We start from the raw sequence: 12269 nt of genomic DNA, 5'->3' as shown, positions 1-12269 counted from the left end.
CTTTAATGCCTGCACAGGAGTGTCAGGAATACGGACGAATAATCCATGGAGTTCCAGCTCTGCCGCAATCCCTTAAAATTGAGACAAATGAAATAACACAAGCAGGAAAAATTACTCTTCCTAGGCAGACTTTCCTATGTTTCAGACTTTCCTTACACTTGGTCATGGCTAAGGGCATGGATTGGCTGAAACGCGTAGGTTGTTTGTGGTCTGTCTTTTTATGATATATAAAAAAGGACTCTATTTTACAGGATTACTGCAACGCTGGATCTACTTTACACGTGCCTGTCATTTCACAATGTTCATGACCAGATCCACTTACGGAAACTTCCTACCTATAAATCTATTTAGAAGAAAAGATGGACACAGATTTTCTATATGACCAGTCAGGGCATTTTCTACTCTTACCTCCCTGGAGAGCAAGGCCTCTTTCACACTTTTCCGTTTATGGGACATTTTTTGCTTTCTGTATACGGAACCATTCATTTCAATGGTTCCGCAAAACAAAAAAACGGAATATACTCTGTATGCATTCTGTTTACGTTTTTCTGTTCCGTTGAAAGTTAGAACATGTCCTATTATTGCCCGCAAACCACGTTCCGTGTCTCCATTCAAGTCAATGGGTCCACAAAAAAAAAAAAAACGGAACACATACGGAAATGAAAATGTTATGCCCATCACAATTTTTTTCTATGTAATTACTGTATACTGTATATGCCATATGGAAAAACGGAACAGAAATGGAAACACCTACGGAAACAAAAAATGGAACAACGGATCCGTGAAAAACGGACCGCAAAACACTGAAAAAGCCATACGGTTGTGTGAAAGAGGCCTAACTGTGGAACATACAAGCAAAAATCCATCTAATGATCTTCAGGGAAGTGTTTATATTTGAAGGGAAGCTGAAGTATCCTGTAAAATATCTGAGACAACATGAAATACACTGTCAGCAGATCTGTACCTATGACGCTGGCTGACCTGTTACATGTGCACTTGGCAGCTGAAGGCATCATATGTGCCCTCATTTCTAAGAAAAAATTAAGTTTTAATAGGAGCAACGGGGGCGTTGTCGTTATACCTAGAGGCTTCCTCTGCAGCTGCTGCACCCTCTCCACTTTAATTGACTTTAGAAGAAGTCAGGGCTAGTTGTGATGGTTACACAGCCTGATCCTACAGGCTCATGTGCATACAATAAAACATCATTTTTCTCAGCAATGAGGGCACACATGAACATGGCACCAATGCAGATGTCTTCAACTGCCAAGGTCAGCCAGTTTAATGGGTACAAATCTGCTGACAGATGCCCTTTAAAGGGAACCTGTTACCTGGAACATGGTGTCTGAGCTGAAGGCAGCCTGATATAGAGCAGGAGGAGCTGAGCACATATATAATTTTAGAGGAAAAGATTTAGTGAAGCTTGTATTTTATCCATTTATGTTCCCTTTCTGGGCTTTGAAGACAAGGAGACGGTCCTATCAGTGACTGACAGCCTCCCCTCTATGACTATGTGTATACAGAGAGCTGTCAACCACTGACTGAAGACAAGAAGATGGTCCTATCAGTGACTGACAGCCTTCCCTCTATGGCTGTATATATAGAGATAGCTGTCAGTCACTGACTGAAGACAAGGAGGAGGTTCTATCAATGATTGACAGCCTTCCCTCTATGACCGTGTATACAGAGAGAGCTGTCAGTCACTGACTGAAGACAAGGAGACTGTCCTATCAATGACTGACAGCCTTCCCTTTATGACTGTGTATACAGAGATAGCTGTCAGTCACTGACTGAAGACAAGGAGACGGTCCTATCAGTGACTGACAGTCTTCCCTCTGACTATGTGTATACAGAGATAGCTGTCAGTCACTGACTGAAGACAAGGAGACGGTCCTATCAGTGACTGACAGCCTTCTCTCTATGACTATGTGTATACAGAGATAGCTGTCAGTCACTGACTGAAGACAAGGAGATGGTCCTATCAGTGACTGACAGCCTTCCCTCTATGACTGTATACAGAGATAGCTGTCAGGCACTGACTGAAGACAAGGAGACGGTCCTATCAGTGACTGACAGCCTTCCCTCTATGACTGTGTATACAGAGATAGCTGTCAGTCACTGACTGAAGACAAGGAGACAGTCCTATCAGTGACTGACAGCCTCCCCTCTATGACTGTGTATACAGAGATAGCTGTCAGTCACTGACTGAAGACGAGGAGACAGTCCTATCAGTGACTGACAACCTCCCCTCTATGACTGTGTATACAGAGATAGCTGTCAGTCACTGACTGAAGACAAGGAGACGGTCCTATCAGTGATGACAGCCTTCCCTCTATGACTGTGTATACAGAGATAGCTGTCAGTCACTGACTGATAACAAGGAGATGGTCCTATCAGTGACTGACAAGCTTCTCTCTATGACTGTGTATACAGAGAGAGCTGCCAGTCACTGACTGAAGACAAGGAGACGGTCCTATCAGTAACTGACAGCCTTCCCTCTATGACTGTGTATACAGAGATAGCTGTCAGTCACTGACTGAAGACAAGTAGGAGGTGCTATCAGTGACTGACAGCCTTCCCTCTATGACTGTGTATACAGAGATAGCTGTCAGTCACTGACTGAAGACAGAGGAGACGGTCCTATCAGTGACTGACAGCCTTCCCTCTATGACTGTGTATACAGAGATAGCTGTCAGTCACTGACTGAAGACAAGGAGACGGTCCTATCAGTGACTGACAGCCTCCCCTCTATGACTGTGTATACAGAGAGAGCTGTCAGTCACTGACTGAAGACAAGGAGGAGGTCCTATCAGTGACTGAGAGCCTCCCCTCTATGACTGTGTATACAGAGATAGCTGTCAGTCACTGACTGAAGACAAGGAGGACGGTCCTATCAGTGACTGACAGCCTTCCCTCTATGACTGTGTATACAGAGATAGCTGTCAGTCACTGACTGAAGACAAGGAGACGGTCCTATCAGTGACTGACAGCCTTCCCTCTATGACTGTGTATACAGAGATAGCTGTCAGTCACTGACTGAAGACAAGGAGACGGTCCTATCAGTGACTGACAGCCTTCCCTCTATGACTGTGTATACAGAGATAGCTGTCAGTCACTGACTGAAGACAAGGAGACGGTCCTATCAGTGACTGACAGCCTTCCCTCTATGACTGTGTATACAGAGATAGCTGTCAGTCACTGACTGAAGACAAGGAGACGGTCCTATCAGTGACTGACAGCCTTCCCTCTATGACTGTGTATACAGAGATAGCTGTCAGTCACTGACTGAAGACAAGGAGACGGTCCTATCAGTGACTGACAGCCTTCCCTCTATGACTGTGTATACAGAGATAGCTGTCAGTCACTGACTGAAGACAAGGAGACGGTCCTATCAGTGACTGACAGCCTTCCCTCTATGACTGTGTATACAGAGATAGCTGTCAGTCACTGACTGAAGACAAGGAGGAGGTCCTATCAGTGACTGACAGCCTTCCCTCTATGACTGTGTATACAGAGATAGCTGTCAGTCACTGACTGAAGACAAGGAGGAGGTCCTATCAGTGACTGACAGCCTTCCCTCTATGACTGTGTATACAGAGATAGCTGTCAGTCACTGACTGAAGACAAGGAGACGGCCCTATCAGTGACTGACAGCCTTTCCTCTATGACTGTGTATACAGAGATAGCTGTCAGTCACTGACTGAAGACAAGTAGGAGGTGCTATCAGTGACTGACAGCCTTCCCTCTATGACTGTGTATACAGAGATAGCTGTCAGTCACTGACTGAAGACGAGGAGACGGTCCTATCAGTGACTGACAGCCTCCCCTCTATGACTGTGTATACAGAGAGAGCTGTCAGTCACTGACTGAAGACAAGGAGATGGTCCTATCAGTGACTGACAGCCTCCCCTCTATGACTGTGTATACAGAGAGAGCTGTCAGTCACTGACTGAAGACAAGGAGGAGGTCCTATCAGTGACTGACAACCTCCCCTCTATGACTGTGTATACAGAGAAAGCTGTCAGTCACTGACTGAAGACAAGGAGGAGGTCCTATCAGTGACTGACAGCCTCCCCTCTATGACTGTGTATACAGAGATAGCTGTCAGTCACTGACTGAAGACGAGGAGACAGTCCTATCAGTGATGACAGCCTTCCCTCTATGACTGTGTATACAGAGAGAGCTGCCAGTCACTGACTGAAGACAAGGAGACGGTCCTATCAGTGACTGACAGCCTTCCATTATATGACTGTGTATACAGAGATAGCTGTCAGTCACTGACTGAAGACAAGGAGACGGTCCTATCAGTAATGACAGCCTTCCCTCTATGACTGTGTATACAGAGATAGCTGTCAGTCACTGACTGAAGACAAGGAGACGGTCCTATCAGTGACTGACAACCTCCCCTCTATGACTGTGTATACAGAGATAGCTGTCAGTCACTGACTGAAGACGAGGAGACAGTCCTATCAGTGATGACAGCCTTCCCTCTATGACTGTGTATACAGAGAGAGCTGCCAGTCACTGACTGAAGACAAGGAGACGGTCCTATCAGTGACTGACAGCCTTCCATTATATGACTGTGTATACAGAGATAGCTGTCAGTCACTGACTGAAGACAAGGAGACGGCCCTATCAGTGACTGACAGCCTTCCCTCTATGACTGTGTATACAGAGAGCTGTCAATCACTGACTGAAGACAAGGAGATGGTCCTATCAGTGACTGACAGCCTTCCCTCTATGACTGTGTATACAGAGATAGCTGTCAGTCACTGACTGAAGACAAGGAGACGGTCCTATCAGTGACTGACAGCCTTCCCTCTATGGCTGTGTATACAGAGAGAGCTGTCAGTCACTGACTGAAGACAAGGAGGAGGTCCTATCAGTGACTGACAGCCTCCCCTCTATGACTGTGTATACAGAGATAGCTGTCAGTCACTGACTGAAGACAAGGAGGAGGTCCTATCAGTGACTGACAGCCTTCCCTCTATGACTGTGTATACAGAGATAGCTGTCAGTCACTGACTGAAGACAAGGAGACGGTCCTATCAGTGACTGACAGCCTCCCCTTTATGACTGTGTATACAGAGATAGATGTCAGTCACTGACTGAAGACAAGGAGACGGTCCTATCAGTGACTGACAGCCTTCCCTCTATGACTGTGTATACAGAGATAGCTGTCAGTCACTGACTGAAGACAAGGAGGAGGTCCTATCAGTGACTGACAGCCTCCCCTCTATGACTGTGTATACAGAGATAGCTGTCAGTCACTGACTGAAGACAAGTAGGAGGTCCTATCAGTGACTGACAGCCTTCCCTCTATGACTGTGTATACAGAGATAGCTGTCAGTCACTGACTGAAGACAAGGAGACGGTCCTATCAGTGACTGACAGCCTCCCCTTTATGACTGTGTATACAGAGATAGATGTCAGTCACTGACTGAAGACAAGGAGACGGTCCTATCAGTGACTGACAGCCTTCCCTCTATGACTGTGTATACAGAGATAGCTGTCAATCACTGACTGAAGACAAGGAGACGGTCCTATCAGTGACTGACAACCTCCCCTCTATGACTGTGTATACAGAGATAGCTGTCAGTCACTGACTGAAGACGAGGAGACGGTCCTATCAGTGACTAACAGCCTCCCCTCTATGACTGTGTATACAGAGATAGCTGTCAGTCACTGACTGAAGACAAGGAGATGGTCCTATCAGTGACTGACAGCCTCCCCTATATGACTGTGTATACAGAGAGAGCTGTCAGTCACTGACTGAAGACAAGGAGACAGTCCTATCAGTGACTGACAGCCTTCCCTCTATGACTGTGTATACAGAGAGAGCTGTCAGTCACTGACTGAAGACAAGGAGGAGGTCCTGTCAGTGACTGACAGGCTTCCCTCTATGACTGTGTATACAGAGATAGCTGTCAGTCACTGACTGAAGACGAGGAGACGGTCCTATCAGTGACTGACAGCCTTCCCTATATGACTGTGTATACAGAGATAGCTGTCAATCACTGATAGGACCGCCTCCTTGTCTTCAAAGCTCAGAATGAGCAGGAATATAAATGTATAAAATACAAGCTTCACTAAGGGTACTTTGACACTAGCGTTATTCTTTTTCGGCATAGAGTTCCCTCGAAAGGGCTCTATGCCGGAAAAGAACTGATCAGGCATATCCCCATGCATTCTGACTGGATAGAAATCCATTCAGTTTGCATAAGTATGCCTTCCATTCAGTCACTGTCAGGCATTTTGGCCAGACATAATACCACAGCATGCTGCGGTATTATGTCGCTCCAAAATGCCTGATCAGTCGCCGGAATGCCGGATCCAACATTAATCCCCATTGACTTGCATTAGTGCCGGATCCGGCATTGCAAAACAACTGAAGGACGGATTCGTCCTTCCGGTCTGTGCAAAAACTGTGAAAAAGACTGCAAAACGGATCCGTCCATCCGCATGACAAGCGGAGAGACTGATCGGTTCTTGCAATGCATTTGTAGACGGATCCGCACCCGGATCAGTCTACAAATGCTGTCAGTTGTCACACTGATCGGCGGATCCGGCAGGCAGCTCCGACGATGGAACTGCCTGCTGGATTACACTAATGCTAGTGTGAAAGTACCCTAAATCTGCTCAGCTCCTCCCGCTCTATAACAGGCTGCCTTTACCTTACATTGTGTTTTCATGGTGACAGGTTCCCTTTTAACTGTTGGACATTTAACCCTTCACTCTGCAATGTATGTTTTATTATTTTTTTTTTTCCTTGCAGGTACAACCCTCCTGAAAAACATGAACTGGATCTGGATCCCATGCACTTGGCAGTCGTGGCTTGTGGCAATCGGCTGGAAGAGACAGTCACAATGCTCAAGTCTGCACTTTTATTCAGTATAAAGCCCCTTACGTTTCATATCTTTGCTGAAGACCAGCTGCACAATGACTTCAGCACAATTGTGAGTAACTTGCTAGAAACCAGTTTAATCTACAATTTCCTTCTTGTTTTCTATGACTGTGGTTATTTTTTTTTTAAATAGATCTGACAGCTGCATTCATTCAGTCCATCGACGCCCTCTTGTGGCGTGATCAGCTGTGGATGCAAGGCTTGCTAGTGCAGTCTTCAGGGATTCCTCCTGGCCTTGAGCTGCATCTTTTCCACAGATGATTGCTGCTAACTAATTGAGAATAGCAGCTGGAAGAAAATCCGAGTTTTTTCAGTCTTGCGGTTACTACTGAATATGTGTATGTTATTTCCACGTAAACACTGGGCCTATTTTAATTTTTAATTTTTCCTTCCCAAGTTTCGATAGCCATAACTTTTTTATTTTTCCGTTCACATAGTCATAGGAGGGGTTATTTTTTGCGGGACAAGATGCATTTTTTTCCATTAATTTACCATGACTTGTATTGGAAAACAGGGGGGGGAAATAATTTGTGGGGTAAAACTGAAAAAAAAAAAAAAACATTGCGGTGTTCTCTGTGCACTAAAAATGCCATGACATCCGTATTCTGCAGATCAGTACAATTATTGCAATACCAAACTTGTATAGTTTTTATTTTGTTTAATTACTTTTCGAAAAATGAAAATCTTTGAAAAAATAAAAAATGTCTTTGCATCACCATTTTCTAACAGCCATAACGTTCTTTTATATTTCGGTCTACAGAGCTATATGAGGACTTGTTTTTTGCGTATGTATGACTTTTTGATCACTGTCATAAAATATTTAAGGGGGAACAAGATGACTGAAAAATTGTGAATTAAATTAATTTTTTGAATATTTTTATTAGTTCAGACATTTTTTTAGACGTGGCAATACCTAATATATTTCTATTGTTTTTATGTTTTTATATGTAAAGGGGAAAATGCTATACGTGTACGCTGTTATGCATTAAGGGGTTAAGCAGGGATTGGGAAAAGAGTCTGTAAACTATAGCAGGACTTTCACGTGGTCAGTATTTGTGCCAGAAACACAAAAAGGGGGGGGGGGGGGGGTCAGCACACCCCAATGCGCAGGTGCACGTTGCTTGTGGCTGCAAATATACATCTGACAAACACATGGTGCAACAGCACTCTACAAACCAAAAGTAGAGTACAAAGGTATATTACATTGCAAATGCTATGCTAATAACTTAGAGATGCTTAGCAAATACATTTTGTAAAAAATCATTTGAGCCCGTCTGCCGAACGCCAAGGCGACCTCTATAAGACTGGTCCTAACACTAAAGCTCACCTGTTGGGTGCCATAACAGCGACCATGAATCCAGGAAGTGCAGGTCCCACATGCATGCTGGGCCCCCTTGATTTATGTCTATGTGGAGCCAAAATGGCCTTCATTGAATCCAGGGGCTACAAGTACCAGCATGCATGCTGAGCAGACTATGTACTCAATCTAATTAAAATCAGCCTGCGAGGCAGTGGGAAGGGGGGGGCAGGAGGGAGTGCACGACCATAGGAGTCAGCCACAACTCCTATACATAATACTAGAAACACAAAGGGGGGGGGGGGGGTCAGCACATCCCAATGCGCAGGTGCACGTTGCTTGTGGCTGCAAATGTACATCTGACAAACACATGGTGCAACAGCACTCTAAAAACCAAAAGTAGAGTACAAAGGTATATTACATTGCAAATGCTATGCTAATAACTTAGAGATGCTTAGCAAATACATTTTGTACAAAATAATTTGAGCCTGTCTGCCGAACGCCAAGGCGACCTCTATAAGATGGTTCCTAACACTAACCCTAAGTTCACACTTGAGCGTTTTACAGCGCGTTCCTACGCGCTGTAAAACGCGCAACACATGAAAACCAATGCTTCCCTATGGGGCTGGTTCACATTTTCGCGTTTTACAGCGCGTTTGAACGCGCTGTAAAACGCCCGACGCTCAAACAAGTACAGGAGCTTTTTTTGGCGCGTTTGACGCGCGTTTGGGCCATAGACTCTTTGGACAACACTGCTGTCAATCACCCAAACGCGCGTCAAACACGCGTTTACTATTACAAAAAACGCGCATAAAAACGCGCGACAAAATCGCGCATAAAAACGTGTGTTTGCGAAACGCTTAGGTGTGAAACCAGGGTAAAGCTCACCTGTTGGGTGCCATAACAGCGACCATGAATCCAGGAAGTGCTGGGCCCCCTTGATTTATGTCTATGTGTAGCCAAAATGGCCTTCATTGAATCCAGGGGCTACAAGTACCAGGTAGAGGTCGCCTTGGCGTTCGGCAGACGGGCTCAAATGATTTTGTACAAAATGTATTTGCTAAGCATTTCTAAGTTATTAGCATAGCATTTGCAATGTAATATACCTTTGTACTCTACTTTTGGTTTGTGGAGTGCTGTTGCACCATGTGTTTGTCAGATGTGCCAGGAGTTTATTCATAACACAAATGAGGCACAAATCTTTCAATTATAGTTTTCTCTGTACGTTCCACTCCGGATTTTGGCTTACAGATACTGACTGTGTGAACATGACTTTAGGATAATTTATGGCTAAAAGATGTTTCATCCCCTAATCCCCCAGATTAAAGTCATTGACTGGCCAAACGAGTGTTCGTATGAATGTTCGTTCCTGGTCATTGCCCAATGTAAGCGTACACTGTGATCAGTTACTTTTTTTGTTGATGATAGCATCTTTTGTGGGCATAAAAATGATCATTCATTAGTGGCAGTGTAATCTGTGAGAGGAGGGGTTTGAACAAATGATCACCAGAACAATCATTGTTTTAAAGGGCTTCTGTCACTCCACTAAATTCATATATTTTTTTTTTTGGTCTCCCTACAATCCTTATGCTGCAATTTCTTAATATATATAGCTATTACACTGTTTGGTTCAGTAGTTCTATCAAAAAACTGACTTTTATATTATGCAAATTACCTCTCTAGCAGCAGGTAGGGCGGCTACCTGCTGCTAGCAGCCGCATCCTCCATTCATAATGACGCCCCCTCCTCATGTTGATTGACAGGGCCAGCGGACGCGCTCGTCCTCTGACTGGCCCTGTCTTCGTTTTAAATCTCGCGCCGGTCTTCAGTTGGCGCAGGCGCACTCAGAGGAGGACGCTCGCTCGGCCGCTCCATCCTCAGTGCGCCTGCGCCGGGTGTACATGTGACGTCATCGGCACAGGCGCGCTGAGGATGGAGTGGCTGAGCGAGCGTCCTCCTCTGAGTGCGCCTGCGCCAACTGAAGACCGGCGCGAGATTTAAAACGAAGACAGGGCCAGTCAGAGGACGAGCGCGTCCGCTGGCCCTGTCAATCAACATGAGGAGGGGGCGTCATTATGAATGGAGGATGCGGCTGCTAGCAGCAGGTAGCCGCCCTACCTGCTGCTAGAGAGGTAATTTGCATAATATAAAAGTCAGTTTTTTGATAGAACTACTGAACCAAACAGTGTAATAGCTATATATATTAAGAAATCGCAGCATAAGGATTGTAGGGAGACCAAAAAAAAAAATGAGTTTAGTGGAGTGACAGAAGCCCTTTAAAGCTCTCCTGACAATTACAAAGTGAAAATGAAAGTCACTCAAGCACCGTTTGGCTTTCTATATGGTCAATTGATGCAGGCAATTCATCAGCCTGTTTAAAGGGACCCTTATCTCCCCCCGCCCATTCCTTGTCTCCAATTAAAAGATTATTCCCATTGGGGGCATATCGCTAGGATATGCCTCCAATGTATAATATGTGCAGGTCCCACCTCTGGGACCCGCACCTATGCTTAGAACAGAGCCTGCAAAATCCCTTAGAGCACACCCCCATTCATTCCTATGAAAGCGCCAAAAATAAATTTTCCTTCAGCCCCATAGAAGTGAATAGAGCGGTGGCCACAATTGCGTGGTGCACCTCCCATTCAATTCAATGGGAGTTCCGATGATGGCCAAAAGTTTTGCTCGGCTATTATCGCCGCTTCCATAGGAATGAACAGAGGATTGCTGCGCATGCGCAGTGCGTCCTCTTGGATTTTGTGGGCTTCGTTCTAAGTATAGGTGCGCTCCCACCATCTTAGTGATATGCCCCTAATGTCTGAGATGGGAATAACCCTTTGTCCTCTTTGCGACCAGGCCAATTTTGGAAATGTTTTACATTTTTCCTCTATTTTCCAAGAGCCATAAATTCTTTCTTTCTCTGTTGACATTACCATCTGAGGTTTTGTGTTTAGAGCATTCACTGCACTGTAAAAATGACATGGCTACCTTATACTGCAGGTCAGTACAGTTACAGTAGTACCAAACTAATATTTTTTTCATTATAATTTACTACATTTAAAGAGTGAAACTTTTTTTAGTGCTTTGTGTTGGCATATTCATCATTCATATTTTAAAGTCTCTAAACAACTGGAAGAGCCATGAAATGAGCCCCCTTGGCCAGCTCTGAAAGTGGAGACAATCCATCCTAGTCAAATTCTAGAATGGGTTGTTTCAGCCATTTAACTAATTTCTGGGGAATCCCTTTAAGTTGAGAATATGCTTGAACACTAAGGCTACAGTCACATATGCAATGTGTACTCTGGCAGCCTGTTGCTGCAGAGGAATATCCTGCTGGAGTTCACTGTATTCAGCATAGCCAGATAGGGCAGTGCACTGCCAGATTCCCAATCCCCAATGGGATCCGACTCTTTCCAACATAAATGCCAGCATTTTTGCCGGAAAACATCCAGATCCTCGCCAGATCCCATTGTATTCAATTGGGATCCAGTGGTGTGCAGCCCTATCCAGCTGTGCCGAATGTATCCCGACAGGCTGTTCCTCTGCCGCATATAGGAACTTTAATGATTTGCTCAGTGATTTCATCAGTGACTGGGAGCCAAAACCAGGAGCGGAGGCTACACAGAGATAAGGTATACTGGAAGGATCCGCATCTAGTTTTGCCTCGAAATCACTGATGGAAATCACTGACCAAACACTGACTGTGTGAAAGCGGCCTAACTGGGGATCGAGAGAAATACATTCTTTTCCTTTTACAGCTGAACAGATGGGGATTTTCACAGAAGTTTAAGTATACACTATATCCAATCTCCTTTCCATCGGAAAATGCAGCAGAATGGAGGAAACTTTTTAAACCATGTGCGTCACAGAGATTGTTCTTGCCGGTAAGGTGTATTGCATAAAGTATCTATTTTTTCTTTATATCTGTATATCTGGTTTGTGCCAAGTATTACGTAGGGGACTTTGCTATCTCCGATGCTCCCATAGAGAAGGAATGTAGCGGCAGTGCACATGCATCAGAACGGGGAAGCTGGATCTCATTCTCGTGATTGGTGGGGGCCCATCATTTAGACT

General features: G+C 44.9%; 1 protein-coding gene across 2 annotated transcripts in view; it reads left to right on the top strand.

Moving 5' to 3' along the window:
- GXYLT1 (glucoside xylosyltransferase 1) overlaps positions 1 to 12269 on the top strand; it is a 77096-nt gene that overhangs the window by 43147 nt on the left and 21680 nt on the right. For both annotated transcript variants that reach the window (XM_044280355.1, XM_044280354.1), the window contains 2 exons: positions 6773 to 6953; positions 11954 to 12079. In XM_044280355.1, coding sequence (XP_044136290.1) covers positions 6773 to 6953; positions 11954 to 12079 — 307 coding nt within the window. The remainder of the gene's footprint in view (positions 1 to 6772; positions 6954 to 11953; positions 12080 to 12269) is intronic.

This window comes from Bufo gargarizans, chromosome 2, assembly GCF_014858855.1.
Source record: "Bufo gargarizans isolate SCDJY-AF-19 chromosome 2, ASM1485885v1, whole genome shotgun sequence".
Lineage (NCBI taxonomy): Eukaryota > Metazoa > Chordata > Amphibia > Anura > Bufonidae > Bufo > Bufo gargarizans.
Note: the sequence above shows the minus strand (reverse complement) of the source record. Positions and strands in the feature narration are given on the sequence as shown.